The 27,086-nt window shown below is 43.8% G+C and overlaps 1 protein-coding gene across 1 annotated transcript in view; it reads right to left on the reverse strand.

The window, feature by feature from the left end:
- LOC126427254 (zinc finger MYND domain-containing protein 11-like) overlaps positions 1-27,086 on the reverse strand; it is a gene marked incomplete in the record, with an annotated part of 213,101 nt that overhangs the window by 72,094 nt on the left and 113,921 nt on the right. The window contains 3 exon segments of the mRNA XM_050089512.1: positions 1,059-1,175; positions 5,952-6,148; positions 12,827-13,115. Of these exon segments, the coding sequence (XP_049945469.1) occupies positions 1,059-1,175; positions 5,952-6,148; positions 12,827-13,115 (603 nt within the window).

The raw sequence follows: 27,086 nt of genomic DNA on the forward strand, positions 1-27,086 counted from the left end.
TGCCCAAACTCTTTGCCATTAAATATGTCTGTCTGTGCCTGAATATGCACGTGTGTGTGTGTGTGTGTGTGTGTGTGTGTGTGTGTGTGTGTGTGTGTGTACGCGTGTGCGTGTGTGCGTGTGTGTATATCTGTCCCTTTTTCCCCCTTAGGTACGTCTTTCCGCTCCCGGGATTGGAATGACTCCTTACCCTCTCCCTTAAAACCCACATCCTTTCATCTTTCCTTCTCCTTCACTCTTTCCTGATGAAGCAACATTGGGTTGTGAAAGCTTGAATATTTGTGTGTGTGTGTTTTTTATTGTGTCCATCAACATACCAGCGATTTCTCGTTTGGTAAGTTACAGCATCATCGTTCTTTACCACTTAAGAGTTCTTTGGAAAAGTCTACCTGTTCAAAGGGTAAAATAGCATTGGCAGAATAGGAATAAAAATTGCCTTCCATCCCCCTCCCCCCCCCCCCCCCCCCCCCCCCCCCCCCCCCAAGAGTGTATTAATAATAATTACACAACACTACACGCACTTTGCAGCATGTAACAAGACCCAAATGTTTTACAGGATACATACAAGATATACACAGTATATAAAAAACAGAGAATTACTTTTATGAAGTTAGTCGGTGGTTTATTTAGATCCTGTAAAACATGTAGCAGTTATTACCTGCAGCAAAGCACATGCACTGTTGCGTAAAACAGTAACTGTAGAACATAAACACTGTTTTACAAAATGATTTTGCACCAGGATTAATCTTACGGCTAAGCCAGTAAGACGAAAATAGAAGTTCTACAGCACAAAAGGGGACAGGTCGCAGTCAGTTCTGAAAATCTCAATACGTCACAGCTGCAGCATTCCAATACTGTAACAGATAAAAGTTTTACAATATAATTGCCTTACATTCTGACAAAATCTTCGTAAGTGAACGGCTGAAAAAAAGTCGTTAACGAGATGGACGTCTCGCACACGACTCCACCCGGCCGATTCCCTGAGAAGATTTGGTCAGAGCGCCTCGGCGAAAAAGTGCGTGTTGACAAACCATAGCGAGAGTGTTTGGGGATGTCACCTGCAAGGTGTGTATGTTGACGGAGATGGGCCGGATGTGGACCTTCTCGATGTGCGCGCGCTGGTGCTGCCCGCCGAAGAAGCGCACGTCGTACTGCTCTCCCTCCACCTTTATCACCTGCGGAGAGCGCGAGCGACAGTTAGCGTCAACCACTCGCCACGGGCGAGGAAAGTTCGTTCGAAAGACGGACGACAAACACAGATTAAATTTACTGTCAGTCACGAAGGACTGATAAAAATATTTATTCTAACTAGTATACATTTACACAAATAAAAACATTTGTCACTGATGTATAAAAACAGACAAGAATAACAGGTGAAGTTGAGATCCAAACCCGTCTATCGCTTCCCAGTTATAAAACAGAAGTACTTTCTGTGGTGTTACATAACCTTTTTAGGGTCTGTGCCTCGATCAGCAACGGAACACTTACGGGATCACTCGGCTGCTCTTCCGTTCGACTATTAAAACCACTTCTCCTCACGAACAGGCAGGTGTATCGAGCTGAAATTCGTGCCACTTACTGAGATCCGGTCATACTGTGTCCCGATCGTGACATATGCATCCGAAACTCGGGTTACAGAAGGGAGAGAGAAAAGCAAAGCACAATCTAGTGAGATGAAATTCTTGAGGAACAGTACTGGAGTGACAAAGATAGACGGGTTAAGAAATGAGAGGATCAGAGAGTTAATGAAGGTGGAGCCATTACAGGAGGAGATAGAGAAATCGAGGCCGAGATGGTACGGACACGTTAAGTGAATGGAGGAGAAGAGAATACCCAGGAGGATACACAAGATGAAATTGGCAGGAAAGAGACAGAGACAGATGGCCAAAAGGAGTGGAGGAATGCATCCAGGAGAAAGGAGAAGACTGGACCGAGGTGAAGACGGAGAGATGGTGGCAAGACAGAAGACGATGGAGAGGCCTATGTTCCAAACAGACCGGGACAGAGGCTGGAAACTGTCCAAGATGATGATGATGATGATGATGATGATGATGATGATGATGATGACCAAGGTCCACAATCCCTTGGCGGTAGAAAAAACTGAAGCTTCTAAGTGAATGCAATCAAAAGATACGGCCATTTATGTCGCATATTTTGATACTCGAAAACTCACTCGTAGGGTACTTCCCTCTGACCTAAAACCATCAAATTTGCAAGAAGCACTACACCTAAACGAAAAAACAATCAGAACAAGATTAATATGTAATTATATCATACAAAAAAAATTCTTTAATTATTTGTTATCCAACTATAAACTTAAAATTAAAACATTCCAGAGACCAATAACTCGACAGTATCAATGTCAATAACACGCAAAAATTGTTGAGATTCTCAGCTCCCGGGATGGATGGTATGTCTATGTACATAATTAAGTCTGTCACATTTTCCCTTAAAAGGCAGGCTAACTATTTCTTCTTTGGGGAGGGAGGGGGGGGAGGGGGGGGGGGGGGAGGAGGAAAAAGGAAAAAAGCTGCGGCAGCTCAGGTGCCTCCTGCGTATAAATACGATACAGGTACAGACCAGCTAAATTACAAACCCTCTCTTTTCAGGATTATTGAACATATTCTGAGTTTAAGTATAGTAAATTTCCTTGAGGGTGAAAAGCTTTTGTCCACTAATCAGTACAGATTTAGAAATCATCGCTCACGTGAAACTCTGCTTCCCTTTTCTCACACGATATTCTGCAATCCGTGGATAAAGAGCAACAGGCAGATTCCGTATCCTAGATTTCTGAAAAGTATTTGACACGGTGCCCCGCTGCAAGCTGTTCAATAACGGGACAAGCATATGGAATAAGTTCACAGATATCTGAGGGCCTCTAAGACTTCTGAAGTAATAGAACCCAGTACGCCATCCTCGACAGCGAGCGTTCGCTAGAGACGAGGGTATCGTCGGGAGTGCCCCACGGAAGTGTGACAGTATGGCCACTGTTCTCTACATCCACAAATGATCTGGCAGACAGGACGGCCAGCAATCTGAGGTCAAGAGGGCCTCAGAATAACTAAACACAGTGTTGTCAAGATAATTTGGAAGTGCACTGATGTCTGATGTGGAATTTATGAGAAACAACTTTGAAATTATTAAATGTCTTCGCTTAACACTTTCTGCGCACATTTGTTTAGGATACATTCTAAGAACTGCATGTCTGTAAACAATAAAAATTAGACTGTCATGTGGAATGTTTTATACTTGGTCTATACCACTACAAATGTTAGGTTGGTGCATAAATTTGTAACATTTTTCCAAAAGTTTAATAAACACAAAAGATATACATGACAGAGACTTCAGTTTCCAATAATATATTCTCCGTCAATATTTAAAACAGTCAGCCATCGCTCGAGTAATTTTTTGATTCTGCGAATGTAGAAATCACTCTCTTTTGAGATGATCAACTCATTGATCGGTGTTTGAAGCATATTTTCATTTGGAAAGGAAGTTCCTTCGAGGTTGTTCAACAGAGAGCGGAAAAGATGACTGTCTGAGGGCGGACGATCAGACGAATGAGGTCAGTATGGAATGACTTCCCAACCCGACCCCTGTATAGTGTTTTTTGTCAGTCTAGCAGAATATGTGCGGGTGTTATTGTGGACTAACATCACTCCACACTGTCTTCCCGCTCACCGTTCCCGGACCGAGTCTGAAAGACGTCTCAGTTGTCAACAATAAGTGTCAGCAGTGACAGTTACATCTCGGGGAAGCAATTTGTAGTAAACCGCATCCCCGCTGTTGCACCAGATGTGGAACAATATCTTCTGTGGATGCGCACAGGCCTTTGTACAGGGAACTGCTGCCTCTTTTTTTAACTGAACTATTCCTTTCTTTACCTCAAGTTAGCATAAACACACAATTTCTCGTCACCAGTAACAATAAATCGCAGGAATGGCCGGCAATGTTAACGAGTCAATGACGAACGAGCAAAGAAGCACCCACTGATTTTTCTGATTTTTTGCTTATACCGTGCTGTACCAATTTTTGAACCTTCCCCAGTGCATCCAAATGTCACACGATGCTGGAACAGCTCATCACATCTACCACTTCTCAAGTACACTGTCGTGGATCATTGTGGATTAATGCATTTAAACAATCTTTACGAAGCCCCAAAGTGAATGTGGAGAGTCACTAATGTCAAAACGATCCTCCTGGAAACGAGGAAACCATTTTCTTGCTGTGCTCTAACTGGCATTATCTCTACACACGGCATAAATGTTTCTGGCTGCCTCAGCTGCCACCACCCTGCTATCAAACTCAAACAGATGAATGTGTCACAAAAGTTCCAATTTCTGCAAGAGGCACTCCATTTTCTAGCAACCACAGCTCCACTCGTTTCCTCCAAATGGCAAAATGGCAATATGTGAACTCAACTGGCAACAGTGAGCAACAATAAAAAATTACAATCAATATACAAACCCACTGCAACCCTAATACCAACACACAAAACAAAAACACTACGAGCTTACACACCAACCTAACATTTACTAATTTTGAAACATACTGTATATACTAAGTGAATCACAGCAGAAGGAATTATTTAATTGGCTAGATAAAAAAAATATCTACTCACCGAGCAGTGGCAGGATACACGTGAGAGACTGTTGTGATTGGCGAGCTTTAGGAGCCGGTGGCTCCTCCTTCGGGCAGAAGGGTTGAAGGGGAAGGAAGAAGGGTGCAGGAAAAGAACTGGACAGGTCTACGAAAAGGGGTAGCTTTTGGTAAAGCCACCCAGAACTGTGGGTCAGGGGAGATTTGCCGTACAGGATGAGAAGTAAAGTCCGATTGTCGATTGTCGGGGCTGCATCGGACGATATTTGAGAACCCGAGAGCTTTAAGGTGGAAGACAGCGTAATATGCAAGACAAGAGATTACTGCATAAACATCTTGCATGAGGTAATAAGAGCAAAAAGCTAAAGTGCACTGTACGTAACAGAGGTGGGAGGGGGCGGTGAAAAATAGACGGTGGAGACAATGAAAGATGTAGAAAACTAAAACAGAGTGAAGCAAAGAGTAGTTACAGTGATGGAACGCTGGGACCGCAGGATTAACGTAAATAAAGGCCAGGTGGGTGGTGAAAACGGAGGACGTGCTGTATTGCTAGTTCCCACCTACTAAGTTCTGATAAACTGGTGTCTGAGGGAAGAATCCAGACGACGCGCGTGGTGAAACAGGCTCCGAGGTCACGTCGTACCGCACGCTCTGCAACAGACTAGCACTACAACGTGTCCTTAATTCTCACCACCCACACTGCCTTAATTTACATAAATTTCTCCAGTCTCAGCTTTTCATCACTGTAACTACTCTTTGCTTCACTCTGTTTTAGTTTTCTACATCTTTCATTGTCTCCACCGTCTATTTTTCACCGACCCCTCCCACCTCTGTTATGTACAGTGCACTTAGCTTTTCGCTCTTTTTACCTCGTGCAAGATGTTTATGCAGTAATCTCTGTCTTGCATATTACCCTGTCTTCCACCTTTAAGCTCTCAGGTTCTCAAATATCGTCCGACGCAGCCCCGACAATGGGACTTTACTTCTCATCCTGTACGGCAAGTCTCCCCTTCAACTGACCCACAGTTCTGGGTGGCTTTCCCAAAAGCTACCCCTTTTCGTAGACCTGTCCAGTTCTTTTCCTTCACCCTTCTTCCTTCCCCTTCAACCCTTCTGCCCGAAGGAGCAGCCACCGGCTCCAAAAGCTCGCCAATCACGACAGTCTCACGTGTGTATTCTTCTGCCGCTCGGCGAGTACATTTTCTATCTGTCCGATTAAATAATTTTAACGACAGAAGGAACGTTACAGATGCCCGCCGATTACTTAATTTGTACACGAGAAGAGCTAAGCCTGCCGACCGGAGCTCCGGCGGCGGCTCCGCCCTTCCGACAGTACGGGAGCGGTGCAGTACCTTAGCCGGCCAGTACGGAAAGCCCTTCTGCTTGGCGTAGACGAGTTGGTGGGGCGGCCGGCAGGGCTCGCAGAACCAGTGCTTGTCCTTCTTCTCGTTGGAGACCCGGTAGCAGTCGCGGCACTGCCGGATCTCCGTCAGGTCGTAGACGCAGTCCCGCAGCATCTGCCGCGCCATGTCCGCCAGGCTGCTGTGCACTGCGAGAGAAAGCACAGCTCCGTTCAGTCGTTACCGAGTCGGCCACCTCCCGGCACCGTCAGTCGGAGCAAAATGTTTCCGACTGTCGGGCCGTTTCTTTTTCCCATTTTACGACTGACATTTACTTTACGGAGGGTATGCAGACACAATAACGCCTTTGGTATACGACCTCTCACTTGATGAAAGGCCTGTTCCTAAAGACTGGAAAGTAGCAAAGGTCACACCAATATTCGAGAAAGGAAATAGGAGTAACCCACTGAATTACAGACCCATATCACTGACCTCAATTTGCAGTAGGATTCTGGAGCATATACTGTACTCTAACATTATGAATCAGCTTGAAGAAAATGACATCGATACATAACCGACACGGATTCACAAAATATCCTTTTCTTGTGCAACACAGCTACCGTATTTACTCAAATCTAAGCCGCACTCGAATCTAAGCCGCATATGAAAAATGAGACTCGAAATCGAGGAAAAAAAATTTCCCGAATCTAAGCCGCACCTGAAACTTGAGACTCTAAATTCGAGGGGAGAGAAAAGTTTTAGACCGCACCTCCAAATGGAAACAAAGTTGGTCCATTGTAACATGAGCCACAATTCAGGTCGAATAAATGACGATACAGCTGCAGTAGTTTGGTTCGAGTCCTAAGCTTAACAGTTAAACTTAACCGAGTAGCCATTGCTATGTGTCAGGTGCTCCGTCTGTATTTATACAGGTACCCTTCCCTTCTCACGTGCTTCATCTGGTTTGAATAGATTGCTTATTTTGCTTTGATCTGATAAGTGCCGTTCTCTTTGTTATTGGTGTTTACGTCACTCTAAGCTGAAAATGCATTTTTGTGCTGTGTAATGCATTGTTTGTCTCATTCGCGGCAGGGCTTGCTTTTGAGCGCGCTACCGCAGCTTACAATAAAAAGGAGAGAGGAATCGTCTCATACGCGAAACGATGGCAATAGACTGCTATTTGTTGTTACTTCCACTGCTGCTTTCCTTGATAATAATCAACAAGAACCAAATAATAGACTGCGTATGATAGAAGATGTTCTGAAGGAGAGTTTAGCGAAAGTTTTTCTCCGTTCGAAAATCTTTGCAGGCGCCTCTTGAGTATATTACATTCTGCACAGAAATTAGAATCATCTTAGATTTAAAAATCTAATCAATTGCTGTGCTTCGTTTCTGACTGTATCACTATTAGGCATAAGAATAATACGAATATAAACATGACACGATATGTATACTCTTCTGCATTTGCTGTTGTCTCACTCTTAGTTTTGTAGTTTATTAGGCAGACAGGATTTACACGAGATAGCAGCAAACACGAAAGAATACATGGCATAATGTTTACATTCTTTACTGACGCAGAGATTTTGGCGCCAGTATTTACCTTTGTGCTTGCAAAGCATGCCAGTGTAGCGCTACATATATTCGACAACAGAAGTTAGTTGTGGCGGTACATACCAACGTTTTTCATAACTTCCGTTTACTTTGCACTCGATTCTAAGCTGCAGGGGATGTTTGGATTACAAAAACCAGAAAAAAAAGTGCGGCTTAGATTCAAGTAAATACGGTAGCTCTTTATTCCCATTTAGTAATGAATGCTGTCGACACGGGATATCACATCGATTCCACATTCCTAAATTTCCAGAAGGCTTTTGATATCGTTCCTCACAAGCGAATAATCAATCAAATTGTGTGCATATGAAGTATCATCTCAGTTGTGTGACTGGATTCGTGATTCCCTCTCAGAGAGGTCACAGTTCACAGTGATAGATGGTAAATCATCGAGTAGAACTGAAGTGATATCTGGTGTTCCGCAAGGTAGTGTCGTAAGCCGTCTGCTGTTCCTGATTTACATAAATGATCTAGGTGATAATCTGAACAGCCCCCTTAGATTGTTTGACGATTTTACTAGACAGTAAATTATAGCGACATCGGCAGACGATCAATTCCAATTATAAAATGATCTAGAGAGCATTTCCGTATGGTGCAAAAAGTGGCAATTCACACTAAACAAAGAAAAGTGCGAGGTCATCCACACGGGTACTAAAAGAAATCCGATAAATTTTGGGTACACGATAAATCGCACAAATCTAAGGGCTGTCAATTTGACTAAATACCTAGGAATTACAATTACGAGCAACTTAAATTTGAAAGATCACAGAGATGATATTGTGGGGAAGGCAAAACAAAGACTGTGCTTTGTTGGCGGAACACTTAAAAGATACAACAAACCCACTAAAGAGACGGCCTAGCATTACACTTGTCTGCCCCTTGCCGGAATACTGGTGCGCGGTACGGGATCCTTACCAGGTAGGACTGACGGGGGACATCGAGGGTGCGTGAGGAGGGGCAGCCCGTTTCGTGTTATCGCGCAATAGGGGTGAGAGTGTCACTGATAGAATACGCCAGTTGGAGTGGTAGTCACTGAGACAAAGACGGTTTTCTCTGCGGTGCGATCTATTTACGAAATATCAATCACCGACTTTCTCTTCTCTTCCGAATGCGAAAATATTTTGTTGGCACTCGCCTACGTAGGAAGAAATGATCATCATCATAATAAAATATGAGGAATCAGAGCTCGAATGGAAGGATTTAGGTGTTCCTTTTTCCCACGCGCCATCTGAGAGTGGAATGGTAGAGTAGTAGTATGAAAATGGTTTGATGACTGCTCTGCCAGGCACTACGTGTGAATTGCAGAGTAACCGTGTAGATGTAAGGTGTCAGCACACGGGACGGGGCAGCTAATGCCAGTGTGTACTTATCGCACTTCGCGAGATGCAGTACCGGCAGCACGCGCCACGAGGCGGTTAACACGACCGTGCTATCGACGCTCTCCAGTGATAGTTTCCAGCTTTCTTTGACTAGCGAATCGTACAGTTTATATGTGAAAATGGGGAGGTGTAAAATTGCTATATCACTTCTATTAAAACACACATTTTCTTTCTCGACCGTGTGCTAGTCGTGTTGTTCTGTCTGCAGAATACATATATAAAAACTTCTGCATCCGTGAATGTGTAACGAGACAAAAATGAAATATACGTGTCCACTCGGGAAGCACATCAGCTTACAAAAGTGCATCAAATCAAACAAACTTACTTCTGATAGAGAGCACACATACATTCACATATAGTTAACTATAACGAAGCAATATGATGTTTCTCAGCGTTTTATTACAACAAATTGTACTGACAACCATTCATTCTTGAGATAGTCAATGTGCTGGCACTTAGAAACAGCGTATATTCATAGTGTGTAACATACGACAAGAAATCTGCCGAGTATGGGCTTCTACTGAACATGACAAATACAGTACAGAGTATTCCTTCCTGCTTGCGATTGTGCGTTCTTGTTTCTCAGTGGTTCCGCTTTACGTGGCACGTTGAAATATCACACAACTTGTTTCGTGTTTCACGTGACAAAATCACTCCTCAGAGAGAAACAGAAGGAAGTGATGTCACAAAGCTCTTACAAAAGCCACACTGACGCTAACAGACTCGTCCCGTGTGCCGACAACTTCACCGTTCTTCAGGTGGTCGAACACTGTCCTAACAACAGTATCGTGAATGTAATACAAAAATTTATTTCCATCTTAACTGCAAAGTTTTTATTCCTAGCTTTATGCCTGTGACTTCATCCACATATGCACATGTCATACTTTGCACACTGACTTTTGTAGATAAGGGTACCATTACGAGTGGCTCAGGGCAGTACGATAGGACCGTTCTTGTTCTCTGTACACTTAAATGATCTGACAGATGGAGTGAGCACCAATCCACGACTATTTTCTGATCACGCTGTAGTGTGTAGGAAAGTTCTGCCATTGACCACGTGAGGATACAGGATTACTTTAACAGAATTTCTATATGGAGCAACGAATGGTGAATTGCTCTGTGTGTAGAAAAATTTAAATTAATGCAGATGACTAGGAAAAGCACCCCTATAATGTTCTAACAGAGTATTAGTAATGTCCTGCTTGGCTCAGTAACAATTATCACATATCTAGGTGTGATGTTGAAAGTGGTATGAAATGGAACAAGCATTTCAGACCAGTAGTAGTATAGGTGAACAGTTGATTTTGGAACACACATTGAATTTCAGAATGAGATTTTCACTCTGCAACAGAGTGTGCTCTGATATGAAACTTCCTGGCAGATTAGAACTGTGTTTCCGCCATAACCTTTCTTTCAGGAGTGCTAGTTCTGCAAGGTTCGCAGGAGAGCTTCTGTAAAGTTTGGAAGGTAGGAGACGAGGTACTGGCAGAAGTGAAGCTGTGAGGACCAGGCGTGAGTCGTGCTCGGGTGGCTCAGTCGGTAGAGCAGTTGCCCGCAAAAAGCAAAGGTCCCGAGTTCGAGTCTCGAGGTCCCGAGTTCGAGTCTCGAGGTCCCGAGTTCGAGTCTCGAGGTCCCGAGTTCGAGTCTCGAGGTCCCGAGTTCGAGTCTCGAGGTCCCGAGTTCGAGTCTCGAGGTCCCGAGTTCGAGTCTCGAGGTCCCGAGTTCGAGTCTCGAGGTCCCGAGTTCGAGTCTCGAGGTCCCGAGTTCGAGTCTCGAGGTCCCGAGTTCGAGTCTCGAGGTCCCGAGTTCGAGTCTCGAGGTCCCGAGTTCGAGTCTCGAGGTCCCGAGTTCGAGTCTCGAGGTCCCGAGTTCGAGTCTCGAGGTCCCGAGTTCGAGTCTCGAGGTCCCGAGTTCGAGTCTCGAGGTCCCGAGTTCGAGTCTCGAGGTCCCGAGTTCGAGTCTCGAGGTCCCGAGTTCGAGTCTCGAGGTCCCGAGTTCGAGTCTCGAGGTCCCGAGTTCGAGTCTCGAGGTCCCGAGTTCGAGTCTCGAGGTCCCGAGTTCGAGTCTCGAGGTCCCGAGTTCGAGTCTCGAGGTCCCGAGTTCGAGTCTCGAGGTCCCGAGTTCGAGTCTCGAGGTCCCGAGTTCGAGTCTCGAGGTCCCGAGTTCGAGTCTCGAGGTCCCGAGTTCGAGTCTCGAGGTCCCGAGTTCGAGTCTCGAGGTCCCGAGTTCGAGTCTCGAGGTCCCGAGTTCGAGTCTCGAGGTCCCGAGTTCGAGTCTCGAGGTCCCGAGTTCGAGTCTCGAGGTCCCGAGTTCGAGTCTCGAGGTCCCGAGTTCGAGTCTCGAGGTCCCGAGTTCGAGTCTCGAGGTCCCGAGTTCGAGTCTCGAGGTCCCGAGTTCGAGTCTCGAGGTCCCGAGTTCGAGTCTCGAGGTCCCGAGTTCGAGTCTCGAGGTCCCGAGTTCGAGTCTCGAGGTCCCGAGTTCGAGTCTCGAGGTCCCGAGTTCGAGTCTCGAGGTCCCGAGTTCGAGTCTCGAGGTCCCGAGTTCGAGTCTCGAGGTCCCGAGTTCGAGTCTCGAGGTCCCGAGTTCGAGTCTCGAGGTCCCGAGTTCGAGTCTCGAGGTCCCGAGTTCGAGTCTCGAGGTCCCGAGTTCGAGTCTCGAGGTCCCGAGTTCGAGTCTCGAGGTCCCGAGTTCGAGTCTCGAGGTCCCGAGTTCGAGTCTCGAGGTCCCGAGTTCGAGTCTCGAGGTCCCGAGTTCGAGTCTCGAGGTCCCGAGTTCGAGTCTCGAGGTCCCGAGTTCGAGTCTCGAGGTCCCGAGTTCGAGTCTCGAGGTCCCGAGTTCGAGTCTCGAGGTCCCGAGTTCGAGTCTCGAGGTCCCGAGTTCGAGTCTCGAGGTCCCGAGTTCGAGTCTCGAGGTCCCGAGTTCGAGTCTCGAGGTCCCGAGTTCGAGTCTCGGTCCGGCACACAGTTTTAATCTGCCAGGAAGTTTCACATTGCATTTCGTTAAGTCTTGTTGCAGCTGAACCATCTTGTGGCGATTTGCTGACCCCCAGTAGTACACTTATGGGTGTTCTCATTACCACTTACATGAAATATCGATTCATCACTTAATACGATGCTGGATATCTTCAATGTCGTGCAGCAAGATCTCACTTGCAAAGCCAGCATGTAGTCAGAGCTTGTAACAACAGTAAACAGTAAGCACATAGTTGTAAGCATCTCCTTAAAATTCTCCGCACTGCCATCACGGGAACTGCAAATTTGAGACAAGCCTAGCCTACTCTCACCCATTCGAACACTCTTCAGTCACTCTTTGTTGTCCCATACTCCTCTCTTTGTGCACAACAACAGAAACAATACTGTTTTGAGTTGCTCTTTCATTTGATGTATTATTTATAGCTTTAAGTCGAATGTAATAAACGCTGAAAACCCATACTTTCATTTCGAAATCCTCTGTATACCTTATGAGAAAACCACAGAGGTAAATTTGAGCTCACACAGAGACAGATAAGTTCTTCCTGCAAACCTTTTGTGACTGGAACAGGAACTGGAGGAAATGACAATGGCACATAGGCACCCTCCGCCACACACCGCAAGGTGGCTTGTGGGGTATAAATGTAAATGTAGATGTAGATGAATAAATTACTGGTTTCAGTCATTTTGCCTTCCGGAGAGAACTATAGCACCCGTCTCACGTTTCAAAGACGGCCGACAATGTCTGAAACTTAATTTTGTACTGAAAATGGTTGCTTTGGTGCTCAAAAATAAACTCCCTTCAAACCGAGCATTTGAACAGTAACTGACATCTCCAGTATCCCCGAAATGTCCAACATCTCCGGGCTCCGATTCCACAGTTACAGTCTACTTTGGGGCAGCAGTGCAGCGGCGACAGCCGGCTACTCACCGCCGTGGTAGATGACGACGTTGTGCACGATGGTCATGGCGTCGGCGCGGAACTCCTCGAGCAGGCGGTACTTGCCCTCGCCGGCCTTGTGCTCCATCGTCTTGAGGTCCATGGGCCGGTAAATGAGGAAAGCGGCGCGCCACCGCTCCGACTGCCCCTGCACGTCCGTCCGCGCCACCGGCAGCGACCCCGCCGGGTGGTGGTGCACGATTGCCGACGTGCGCTCGGGGATCGAGTACGGGTTCCGCGGAGGCGGCGCTGCCGTGCGGTCGCAGAGGTTCGCCGGGAGCTGTCGATACGCACATCAATTTCTCTGTTACGTTTTGTGTAATCGCTATTTTTGGAGAATGCTGTGTACAATATACGAACGAGTTTTATTTTCTCGAACCTTCAGACGGCAAAAATAATGTACAATAATATGACTACGATAGTGCCACATTAAAACTGTGTCCCGCAGCAGATGGAGTTCGAGTCTTTTCCCTTCACTGTCCTGATACTTCCGAAATGATGTCAAGTCAATGTCTCTGTTTATGTATACGTAGTACCAATTCCATGCATGGAACTACTGAAATACCCGTTTTAATCAAGCTGGAGGATTTGTTTTATTCGTGAGGGGATCTTACAGACTGGCCTTTCCTTCATACTTAAAGGATTTGGAGATTAGTAGCAGTCTTTTGGCCACTAGTAGCAACATTAAAATTCCATATTTACTAACAAATATTAATGTTCATTGACAAATATTAAATCATTTTTCAATAAAAATAACATTTTTATTTTTAATTACTAATCATGGGAAAATGACAATATTCACCGTATATTAAAATTTATTACAAAATGCTAAACACCCTATAGAAAAGGAAATACTTTTTCATTTCTAGAGATTGCACAGTATTATTTGTTTATGTAATTTTTTTCCATTTAGTAATCAGGCTTTTCACATTGTTTCATAAAAATTTAATTTCATGTTGTTAGTAATACATAATAAAAGATGTTAATTTGACTGAAAAATTACAATCCAAAATTTGTTAACCTTTTATCGGGCTGTTCCCCACGCTGTTACCATTCCTGCCCCTGTAACTGTTCGTGTGCCATGCAACGCTTTCTTGCAGCACAGCATAATCTGACAAGTTTTGGTGCACTTTTCTCAAATCTAGTGATTGCTGAAATTGTAAGTTGTGAACAATTCAAAGCCGGCATCGGAAATGTATACTATGAACATAAGTACGTTACAACTGATTTATTCCACCAGTCTCTTGGAAGTCTTTACCGGAGGAGAGAACACACGAACAACACTTTTTGGAAAGTAGATGTTTCAAGAATCTGATTCCTTGAGTGAAGTACGAGGGCTATTCAGAAAGTAGGGAATGTTTTTGTGTGTGTGTGTGTGTGTGTCTATATATATATATATATATATATATATATATATATATATATATATATATAAAAATGGAAGGAAACATTCCACGTGGGAATATATATATATATAAAAAAAACTAAGTACAAGAAATACATTTTATTATATACATCTGAAAGAGCAACTGACATACTACTTTTCAACATAGTCACCAAACGCAACGAGGCATTTATCGTACCGGTAGACAAGCTTTGAAAGACCGTCGTAAAATTCTGCCGCCCGAGACTTCAGCCAGTGAGTCACGCCCGCCTGGAGTTCCGTGCCGTCATGAAAGCGCTACGTTGTGAGGCAGTTCTTCTTCTTGGGAAATGAGTGGAAGTTGCTTGGTGCAACATAGGGCCTGTAGGGCGGACGAGGGAAAAGTTCCCATTTGAATTAATAATGGAGTTCTTTAGTGAGGTTTGCCATGTGAGCTCGGGCACTGTCGTGCAAAAACAAAATTTTGGACGTCAGCTTTCCTCGCCGTTTGTTCTGAACTGCTCTTCTAAGTCTGTGCAAAGTTTGACAGAACTGGGCAGAATTTACGGTTGCTCCACATTCGAGAAAATCAGTAAAAAGCACACCTTGCCCATCTCAAAACACTGTCACCATCAACTTCCTTGCTGACAAGGTTTGCAAACATTTTCTTAGTTTTTGGGGGGACCTCGTGTGCCCCGACTCCACGGACTGTAATTTTGTGTCGCAATTGACACGTTTCACCCAAGTCTCGTCACCAGTAACAATTTGATCCACTAATGAATCACCATGTTTGTGGTAGGCCTCCAGAAATGTCAGTGTTGCCCCCATTCACTGTTCTTTATGGTGCTCTGTAAGCATTTTGGGCACCCATAGTGCACAAAATTTGTGGTAGCCTAGCTTTTGAGTGACAATTTCAAACAACAAAGTCCACAAAACTTGGGGAAAAGAAAGTGAAAGCTCCGTTATAGTGAATCGTTTCATCAACTTTAGCAACAAGTTCATCAGTCACAGTACTCGGGCGTCCACTCTTCTCTTCGTCGTGAATGTCGGTTTGGGCATTTTTAAACCGAATGCGCCATTTCTGGGCGGAACTTTAACTCATTACATTGTTCCCGTACACTTCACACAGTTCAAGATAAATTTCTATGGGTATTAGGTTTGTGGCCAACAAAAACCTTATCACAGACTGCACCTCACAACTGGCGGGATTTTCGATTGCAACACACATTTCAAATTCGAATATTGAAAAAACCAGATGCGCAGAGATGTTCCCGCTGTCACAGACGGATGCTGACTGAGCTTCCGAGCATGCACATACCAAAATATACGCGATAGGTGCACACCTAGCAGTGTCAGACAGAAACGTTCTCTACTTTCTGGATTGTTGATGTTGTTGTTGTCTTCAATCCTGAGACTGGTTTGATGCAGCTCTCCATGCTATTCTATCCTGTGCAAGCTTCTTCACCACACACTTTCTGAATAGCCCTCATATTTCGAAATTGGGTCTCGAGTGATGTATTTAAAAATCAGGTTTCTGAAGAATGCCTTGCAAGAATTAAATTGTGAACAAAGAATAGAAATCTCAGTTGTCGGTTGGTACCCGTGTGAACTTACAAAGTGTTCAGCATACTTGTTTATCTCACTAATTACTATTATTGTTAACAACCTATCATCGAAAATGGACGTGAAAATCCAAGGGGACCCTTGTGGCCAGTGTGAAATTCTAAATACACTTTCTAGAGCCTCCCATATGCTGCCAACTGTGGGCCCGAGAGCCACTGCACAACTCCGCACTGTCAGGCAGGCAGAACTCAGTCGAGCACAGTCAAGGGGTTACTTATTATTCCTATTTGTTAATACACACGCAATTAAAAATGTCACTCTAAATACAAATAGGGTATAACGTTAACTGTTTACAACATACCACAGAGATGTAGGGGACGCTAAGACAAACAATTCGATACAGGGCACTTCTGTTCTATCGAGCAATAGCCACTTAAATTATGATGCATGCCTGCTGCAAAAGATTTTTAATATCCCCTCGCACTCTTATGCCAACAACTTTAATTAACATCTGTAAGTTAACCTTTCCTGTGAGGACTGGCCTGCACTTTCCCTCAATTTAAGTCCTATCGAGCATACGTGGGATGCATCGGACAGACATATTGCGGCACCGTCCACGTGCACGATCGACCGTCTGGCAGTTGTCAACAGCACTGGAGGACGAATAGATCACGCTACCACAAAAACTCTTACCAATGTTGTGGCCAGCACGGGAGCACGTTTTAGAGCAAACACTGCTGTCTGTGGTGACCACTGCAAATTGCCTCGACTTCAGTGTAATTATTGCCTTTCGATTAAAGCGTCATTTCTGTTCGTGTCACTGCATATTTCTTTGAGCTACCTTCTGCACTGTAGCAGTTCTTTCTATTTACGATTGAAGTTTCACTGGCTATGTTACATGGCAGTGACATACAAGTGTGAATCACGAGGTTTTCCCCCCGGTTGCTGGCGGTAATTCCTTAGGTTATTTGGAACAAAAAAATGTAAACACAGTAACGTGATCAGATCCATAATTAAGGAGCTACAACCAAGTTCCAAAACGGTGCCACGGTGTATGAACCGCTACACTTGTGTTCACACGACACACGACAAGTCTTAGGCAGACAAATGCAGTGAGTGTTACGTTAGGATAACAACCGAGCTGCCGATATTGCAATCACTGTTTATTGTCATTGTCTCCTGTGTACAGTGCACTTCGCAATGCAATACAAGTTTTCAGTGCAGGAGTACGGAGAGATGGTGTACATTTTGGGCTTTTGTGACGGTAAAGCAAAAGCTGTTCTCGAATATTACCATCTGTATTCTAATCGTAGGATTCAGAGTGCCAGAACATTTAGTGGAACATATCGAACGTTCCTAGAAACTGGTACTCTTCCCAGTATTTGTATTCTCTCCGAAAGACATCATGACGTCCGGGAAGAGGAAAACATTCTTAATTCAGTAGAGCGCAGTCCACATTCGAGTAAAAGATGCGTAGCTACCCGATCGAATGTTTCACAATCTAAGGTGTGTAGGATTCTTCGTGAGGATGGACTGTATCCTTTTCATGTGTGAAAAGTTTACCATTTAGAGCCACACGATTGTGCCAACTGTATGCGCTTTTGTAACTGGTTAAATGGAAATCGGCAGCTTCATAATGTTCAGTGATGAGGCAATCTTTACAAGAGATGGCATCGACAACATGCCTAACAGGCATGTCTGGGCAGACGAAAATCCCCGTGCCACGGTAGTATCTCAAGTTCGACGCAGATTCAGTGTCAGTGTCTGGTGTGGTGTTGTGTGTGACCATGTACTGGGGCCGTTTATTCTCCCGGGAAATTTAAATGGTCACACATTCGGTAACTTTTTATGAGAAGACTTACCGCAGCTTCTCGAAGACGTCTCTTTGGAAGCGAGACGCCACACGTACGTCCGACATGACGGGGAACCTGCACACTTCCACTGTCGTAACAGCTTATCGTAATCGGCAATTCCCCCATCGACGGACAGGTTGCAGGAGCCTTATCGACTGGCCTGCCAGACCCCCACATTTAACACCCCTAGATTACTTCATCTGGGGGTGGATGAAAGACGTCGTGTTCAAAGTTAAGGTGGAAACACGAGAAGAATTGATAAGACAAATTTTAGATGCCGCGACGTCAGTAAGGAACGAGCGTGTGAAATTACGAAATGCTACTTGCGTGGTTCACTCCCGTGCAAATATTTGCCTTAAAATGGAGGGAGGAAATTTTGAAAACTTGCTTTAAATCCACACTGAATGCAAGAGACTGCTACAAAATTGTTTACTTATTATGTGCATTTTTGATAGTGAAATCCTACAATAAAAGTCATTTTTCTGAGTTTTGCAATTACTGTAGCTCCTTAATTATGGATCTGACCCCATTATTTTATTTACAGTTTTTTGTATCAAATAACCTAACGAATACCCTCCAGAAACTGGGTGAAAACCTTCGGATTCACCCTGTACATTTGGGTAACATTCTGAGAGCCCTTTGTCTGCAACCGAGAACAACTGGACGATGTTGTATGGGATGCTTTACTCCTATTAGCCTGTACCACCACCTCCTAAAATTTTTACTACTACTCATGCAAAATTTTTAGCTGCAGGTCACACAAATAGTATCATTACCAGTTTTGTCTTCTCAGCATTGCACAATCTGTTCAAAAAGAAAGAAGGGGTATACTAAAATATTAGAAACACTAAAATTTACAGTCAAATTACATTTGCATTACCCTCGCGTCTGTGCCTCAAAACCGTATCTTACAGACTGGAGCTCTTCACTTTCCCACTTAAACAACTTGTAATCTCAATGCCTGCACATCGATTTCACCAAGTAACGCAATGCAGTTCTCAAAACTGAAAATGAGAGTTCGAAGAATTGCATATTTGTCATCAGTTGCACAATTTATTCTTCATTTTCTACCAGTTTTGGTTGTGACAACCATCCTCAAAGGAAAACTATATCCTTAAAAACAAACTGAATATACACACAAGATAAAACAAGTACATTGTCACGTTGATCAAGGTATATTAGATGGACGTGAAATTCAACTTTCCCTATGACAAATTCAAAACCATCAGAGTCATAAAATGTTCAGAGAACCACATATAACAGGCCATACTTTAGATACAAGTGCAAAATTGACTTCACTACGGTTGAACACAGTGATCATTAAGCTAGTAATGTGATGGTTGACCTCTGTTGATTCAAGTATATCCAGAAATTTATGCATATAAAAGAAATTTAGATGTAAGGGGCAATAAAATGAAAATGAGACAGATGGAAAAAAAAATGAGAAATCTGCTTATTATTTGAAAAGTAATCACCAGAACTGTTAATACATTCCAGAATGAGATTTTCTCTCTGCAGCAGAGTGTGCGCTGGTATGAAACTTCCTGGCAGATTAAAACTGTGTGCCAGACCGAGACTCTAACTCGGGACCTTTGCCTTTCACGGGCAAGTTCTCTACCAACTGAGCTACCCAAAGCACGACTCACGCCCTATCCTCACAGCTTTACTTCTGCCAGTACCTCATCTCCTACCTTCCGAACTTTACAGAAGCTCTTCTGTGAACCTTGCAGAACTAGCAATCCTGAAAGAAAGGTTCGGAGGAGAGCTTCTGTAAAGTTCGGAAGGTAGGAGATGAGGTACTGGCAGAAGTAAAGCTGTGAGGACAGGGCGTGAGTTGTGCTTGGATAGCTCAGTTGGTAGAGCACTTGCCCGCGAAAGGCAAAGGTTCCGAGTTCGAGTCTAGGTCTGGCACACAGTTTTAATCTGCCAGGAAGTTTGTTAATACATTTATCCCACTGTAAGACAAAATGGTAAGACAAAATGGTCAATGCCTTCACAGAAAAATTTTTGTTTTTGCCTATGTAACCACAACCGTAACCCAGTGTGCACATCCTCATCTGAGCAAATCGAAAGCCACTCCAAAAATATAAAAACTGCACAGGGAAAGAATGGAACTGCACAGCGCAGGTGTAAGGGCTTCCCAGAGAAACTTCTGCAGTGCTAAGGCAATGTACGGGCTTGCTGAAGTTTCATTGGGTGGCCCCTACACATCCACCAAAAAATCCCAATCTCTTCCTGTGTGATTGCGATACTTTTGGAGTCCTGAAGAAAGACATTTGTGGCCATTGATTTGATTTGGATGAAGAGGTGCAAGTTTGGATACAATCTTGGGTCTGCAGACAACCGCAAAAATTTTTTTGGGCATTGACCATCTTGTCCCAAAGTGGAAGAAATGTATTAACGGTTACAGCGATTCCCTATGAGGGTGGGGGTGAGGGGTATTTATTACTTTTTCCACCTGTCTCTCTTCTTCATTTGACTGCCCCTTATAACAATACCGCCTCCGTATCTGAATCACTAGTGTCATTGCAGAAGAATTCACATTTGATTCTAAATAGCTCCTCAGATTTTTCCTTAAGCCATCCTCACAAGGGACAAGGCAGCTAACCAACTTTGCTTCCATCAGGAACCATTGTGCACAGCGACCGCAGATTGCAAGAAAGGAGAGGCACGCAGTGGTCTGTCGCAATCCCATTAGTTTTTCCTATATTCGCAAATCTAGATTTCGAGTGTAAGTAGCCATCTTCACAGACTCGCAGCGGTTCGTGTCGTTATACGTTCTTACAGGTGTACAGGCAGAAGAACACCCTTTGCCCACACACCTGTAAGAACATACGGCGACACGAACTTCTGCGAGTCTGTGAAGATTGCTACGTATACCTGAAATCTAGATTTGCGAGTAAAACAAAAATTAAAGGCAGCTAGCATTATGCAGGTTCGCACGGAACACACGACCAAAGAGACAGTGCAGTCGGCACACGGGACGTGCTGGCTAACGTGATTTGGGCTGTCAGAGCTCTCCGGCGGCCACTGTCGGCTTTACTCGGCTCGGCTCAGCTCAGCTCACTTTACAAAAACTGGACACACATAACATAGCTGTGTTAACTCTGTTAGTGATTGTCGAATAAGAGCAGAAAAAATTGGGAAGAAGATTCTGGACAAGGCAACGGCTCGAACGGCAAATTGCTAATACGGGAACACTGCATAACGCCGTACGATTATCTGAGATATGTACTGGTATTAGTTATTCTTAACTCAATTGAATTTTCATCCTATTTTCAGTTTTAAAGTGAATATAGTTAAGGTATATGTTTAATGAGAGTTTGTGCACACATAACGTCCGTATTCTCAATGCTGCATTGACTACCGACACACTGTAATGACATATTTCATCATATACATTCCAAGATCAAGATTCATTCCAATGGAAGAGATTTTTCCCAAGTTGCTCACTATCATTAAAAAACATGTTCAAACAAATTTCGGGCTTGCAGCCGGTCGTCGTTCAATACTTCGCACGACATTTCAACTGGGCACCTGCCAGTCATCTTAGGTGAGCCATCGCAGACTGGTGAAAACGTCCTCCGTTCCGCATTATATAGCGTACTGTAACTATTCTGCGCATGCGTCGAAAACTTGATAGTTTAACCACACTGCCCGCCGGCAGCGCCCTCGCTGGTGGAATAGCGAAACTCGGTCGCCCTCTGCGTTGCTGTTTGCCACGGCCGTCGATGCACTCTGTCGTCTTCGATTTGCGCAAATCGTGGAGATGATGGGATTCCATGCACTGTCCAGCTGGTAGCCGCTGTCACGGTTTAACAGATTTTCCGCCAGTCGTATTTCTACGGATTCTTTAATAATGGAGTCCCAGAAAGACGTTGCTGTGGACAAAATCATTGTTTTCTCATACTCCATCGAATGTCCAGTAGAAATACAATGTTCAGCAATAGCGGACTTGCTTGGCTGCAAAAGGCGGGTGTAACGTTGATGTTCAGTGCAGCGTTCTTTCACGGTGCGTGTGGTTTGACCAATGTAAGCCATACCACATTGGCACGGTATCTTGTAAATTCCGGCCTTTCGTAGTAACAGATTGTCCTTAACTGATCCCAAAAGGCCTGCAATCTTCGATGGTGGGCGGAAAACCACTTTTACCTGAAATTTTCGGAGGATTCTTGCTATTTTAAACGAAGCGTTGCCATCGAAAGGAAGAAAAGCTAAAGGTTTGACCTATGTAAGCCATACCACATTGGCACGGTATCTTGTAAATTCCGGCCTTTCGTAGTAACAGATTGTCCTTAACTGATCCCAAAAGGCCTGCAATCTTCGATGGTGGGCGGAAAACCACTTTTACCTGAAATTTTCGGAGGATTCTTGCTATTTTAAACGAAGCGTTGCCATCGAAAGGAAGAAAAGCTAAAGATTGTTCTGGCATGTTCTCCTCTTTAGTCGCTTCCTGCTTCTTAGTTTTAACTGTTAGTGCCCTGTTAATCTGCCGGATGGAATACCCATTTTCGCTGAATACTGTCTTTAGATGGGCGAGTTCTTGAGGTAAGCTATCAGGATCTGAGACAGTATGAGCTCTATGAACAAGTGTTTTAAGCAAACTCATGGTTTGCGACGGGTGATGGCAACTCGATGCTTGCAGGTACAAATCAGTATGAGTGGGTTTCCGGTAAACTGAATGCCCTAGAGAACAGTCATTCTTCCTTCGAACCAAGACATCCAAGAAAGGCAAACAACCATCTTTCTCTATTTCCATGGTGAACGGGATGTTGCTATGAATGGAGTTGAGGTGATGTAGAAACTCCATTAATTTATCTTCTCCATGAGGCCACACTATGAAAGTATCATCCACATACCGCCAAAAAACTGTTGGCTTCAGGGCAGCTGATTCAAGCTCTCTCTCTACAAAATCCTCCATAAAAAGTTTGGCCACCAAAGGAGACAGGGAGCTACCCATGGCGACACCGTCAGTCTGTTCAAAATATTCAAGGAGAGGATTTGCTATACAAGACGAAGGTTAGATGCTATTTCAGCAGAACTTTACCAGTTACATCTGAAGGTTGCAAGGGATCTTTCTCCTGTATCATGGGACTGGGTTGATGGAGTGACTTCGGCCAAGTTCGAGTGGATCCACAATAAAGCTAATTGTCGGAAGATATCAAAATTTGATCGACTGTTGCCACAGAAGCCGTCGCCAGAAGGGATAATGGTACGACGTTCCGTTGTTAATCTCACGGAGAAGAATTTGGACGACGCTATGCTGTCTGTATTAAGCAAGGGACTCAATTTTGCACCTACACCTAGAGCACCGCCATTTATAAGTATTTTGAGTGGTGCTGAAGCAGCTGTACGACGTTTTCCTTTGTATGCTGCAGACAAAATAAGAAGGGAAACTTTCCGTGCTCTGTTGAAGGCTCCTACTCAACACAGTTATTTAACCTCTGCAGAGAGGGCTGCATTACGAAATCTGAGAGAGGACCCTGACGTAGTGGTATTGAAAGCTGACAAAGGTAATGCAACTGTTTTGTTACCACGTTGTGTGTATAAAGATAAGATGTATGGTCTGGTAAGTGACTACCTATAGGAGGATTGATTACGATCCTACAGGACGTGTGCAACGAAAAACTTCAGCACTATTAAATTCCTCCTCCTTACCGCAAGAGACCATCAAGAGATTAAGACCACATGGTTGTGTACCTCCAAGACTGTATGGCCTTCCAAAGATTCATAAAGAGGGTCTTGCTCTGCGTCCAATAGTGAGCAACATTGGAGCTCCTACATATGATTTAGCTAAACACCTCGCTTCCTTACTGAGACCTTTCGTAGGCAAGTGCTCACATCACATACGAAACTTAGCTGATTTTATCAATAGACTGGGGGCTCTCCGTCTTAGCAGTGTAGACCTCCTAGTAAGCTTTGATGTGGTCTCACTTTTTACAAAAGTTCCTCTTGCAGATTCTTTGACACTGATTGGTGACATGTTTCCTGTTGATATCACTGCTTTGTTCAGGCACGCACATTCCACAACTTATTTCATGTTTAATTAAGAATATTTTGAACAGACTGACGGTGTCGCCATGGGTAGTCCCGTCTCCTTTGGTGGCCAACCTTTTTATGGAGGATTCTGAAGAGAGAGCACTTGAATCAGCTGCCCTGAAGCTAACAGTTTTTTGGCGGTATGTGGATGACACTTTCATTGAATGACGACCGGCTGCAAGTCCGAAATTTGTTTGAACAGTCAATTCGCCAGGAAAGTTTTAAAATTCACATTAAAAAACATTTACCGGCAAGACACAAACACCAGCCAGTCCATAAATCCAGAGAGAGTTACACACATTTTACAGAAAACTTCATGATAGTCAAAACTTCCAGTACATTAACTCGTGTTTACTTCCAGGCATAGACTGGCAATCGCGTTAAAATTTCTGGCTACTAGGGACACATTCCAGTTTGTTGGCCTTTGCCACAATAACTATAATAAATATGTTTGACTTTTGAGGTAATACTTGTATTGAATGACTAAGACAGACCCAGAATCTTTTAGAGAACGGAATATTGTGGGGAGGGGGAATGGAGCTGAGGGTGGAAAGGAAGGAGGTGGATGCGAACCTACTATCTTTACAGAATGAGATTTTCACTCTGCACCGGTGTGTGCACTGATATGAAACTTCCTGGCAGATTAAAACTGTGTGCCCGACCGAGACTCTAACTCGGGACCTTTGCCTTTCGCGGGCAAGTGCTTGCAAAAGGCAAACGTACCGAGTTCGAGGCTCAGTCGGGCACACAGTTTTAATCTGCCAGGAAGTTTCCTACTACCTTCATCTTCACAGCTTCAGAAGTCACAACGCTATGAACTGTGCTACAGTTTGTACACTGCAACCAGGTGACAGTAAAAGGCAAGAACTCTGCAAACACTATGTCCAAATGTCATCATTTGATATTTGATATTTAATATGTAAATTGTACCAAAAATGCACAATTTTGTTATATCATCGTTGTGCTGTAGCACTTGAGTGGTATACTTCTGTAGCACACAAATTATAACACTAAAAATATCGACTATATGAAGCCTTTACCTGCCAATATGTAGTCCTGTCCTTTTATTCCAACAAATTTTAGCTAAAATGACGTGTTTTCGAGAGATATTCAATCTGTTGATGCTTTGAAACAGATTATATTCGTACCGAGTACTCTACGAGAAAGGAAACCCACCAAATACGATGTTTTAACACCGTACAACACGGCAGCTACCAAGTTCTACTTCTAATGTAAAACGATGTCTCATCTCCCTAGCAAAGTTCCTGCGTGAGACACTAAAATCCGACATGCTCAAATCTTTATTTCACACTCCACAGTGTACTCGTATACGGAATTTCACACTATCACACGGCCAGCTCCTCGTACAGTTTGTTTTCACGTCGAACGAGAGGACGGCTTTAGGTAAGGTGGTCCAAGATGGGCTCCACTCTGCCTCTCGAGGCCACACGAGGATCTGCTAGAAGAAAGATGCGGCAGCACCGTCAGGATTCCTTCACCGGCAATAAAGACTGGACGGACCGACGACGTGCCGATCTCGTGTTCCGCGATCACAGACTGCTCGTCTTACTGCAGCAGTAGGTAAGAGTCAGCAGGTCGGGTCAAGCACAACACCTAATCCCCAGGTAGTGTTCACATTTTGTTTTTACAATAAGACATTTCATATACCTGTATTAAGTTTTAATTTATTTTCAAGTGATTTGTAATAAATAATTATAAATATTTTTATTAAAAATTACAGTTAATTATTTGTTAATTAACATTTTACCTGTGTAACAGATACAGAAGGTAAGAAAAATTTGAAAAACCAGCTACTGTGAGATTTTTAATGACAAACCTCTCGATTAACCACCACAGACACACTCATATTCTCTCACTCTGAGCACTTCCTGATCGTGGAGTAAGCCACCCCTATTCATGTCGGTTAAGTGTCAAATATAATTTCAGTTGGTGTACCATATTCTGAATTGACACTATTTCCTGTGGTGCCCACAAGCGTTAAGTTAGATATTCACGACACACTCACCCGCTCACGTAATCGGCTGCAGGTGAAGCTCAGGAGGTGGTTAAGCTGGCTCCGCTTCATGCGATTCTTGTCGTCTCGCTCCACCCCCATGTCCTGTTCACATTACAAAACAATGCCTTGAGAACAAAACATTAACAAACTGAAAGAGAGACAGGGCTGTCAGGCAACATATAATTTTCCATATAATAAGACAGCAATTGCAGAATCCGAGAAAAGCTCTTAACGATGTTAATAGAAAAACAGTGATTGAAAAGTTGTTTACAATTCCTACAGGAATCTGACTACAGCTGTAAGAGTCAACAAACATAAAAGGGAAGCACAGGTTGAGAAGAGAGTGAGAGAGGGTTGTAGCCAATCTCTGATGTTCCTGACTCTGCAAGCAGTAATTTGGAATGGTAATTTAAGTGAAACAGGAGTCATGGAATAAAGTCAGATGAAATCAGGTGAAGCTGAGGGAATTAGATTGGGAAACGGGACACTTACAGTAGTAGATTACTTTCGCTGTATCAGCAGCAAAATAAGTGACAGTCGTCAAAGTACACAAAATAAAAAACGCATGTTGGCAACAGCACGAAAAGCATTTGTGGGGGGCAGATTTCTTAACTTGAATGTTAGAACATCTCTTTTGGAGGTCTTTGCTACGAGTGTAGCCTCGTAAGGAAGCAAATCGTGGACCATTACTCAGGCATTATGAACTTCCTCCTAACCAAAAAGTCTGCTGTGCTGTCTTCCACTGAAACTCGGGCAGTGAGATACTTGTTTTGTAAATAAAATTGCCTTTTCCTGCTGCTAGTTATTTTATTTATCCCACACGCGTTTCGCCTTCTCCTGTCCTAAGGCATCATCAGTGGTATCTATAACAATACAGTTTTGTTAGCTATAGATTATCAAACACTTCACTTCGCAATTCGTTTGTCAGTCGATACAACTATTTTGTCGTACATTTCTTTTCACAGCATAAATATTGCGACTCCACTACGTGTTTTATCTTCTTTGGTATGTTTACCTATTTGTTGCCAACCTAATGAAGTATATGTTCGTTACTACTATTTGTGATGTTTATACTGTGTGTGCGTGTTGTGTGAGAGAGAGAGAGAGGAGGGAGAATACAGCCGATCCTTTTTTTTTTTTTTTCCGGGAGGGGGGGGGGGGGGGGGGGGGGGGGGGGGGGGGGGTAGTAGCTGTTAGCGAGTGGCTGAAAACTTTGGTGACAGCTGTTTTGACTTTTCGTTTCAATTTCCTGCGGAAAGGGTTCATGGATGAGTGAGTGTAAGGAAGTTGGGTTCTGTTATTATTATTACATTGGACAGTATTATTATATTAATACTTTCTGCAGACGTTATTCTATTATTTTGTCTATTAGTATAAATGATGAGTTGTTTGGCATGTGTTCTTGGTCATTCAACA

The sequence above is a fragment of the Schistocerca serialis genome, chromosome 11 (assembly GCF_023864345.2).
Source record: "Schistocerca serialis cubense isolate TAMUIC-IGC-003099 chromosome 11, iqSchSeri2.2, whole genome shotgun sequence".
Lineage (NCBI taxonomy): Eukaryota > Metazoa > Arthropoda > Insecta > Orthoptera > Acrididae > Schistocerca > Schistocerca serialis.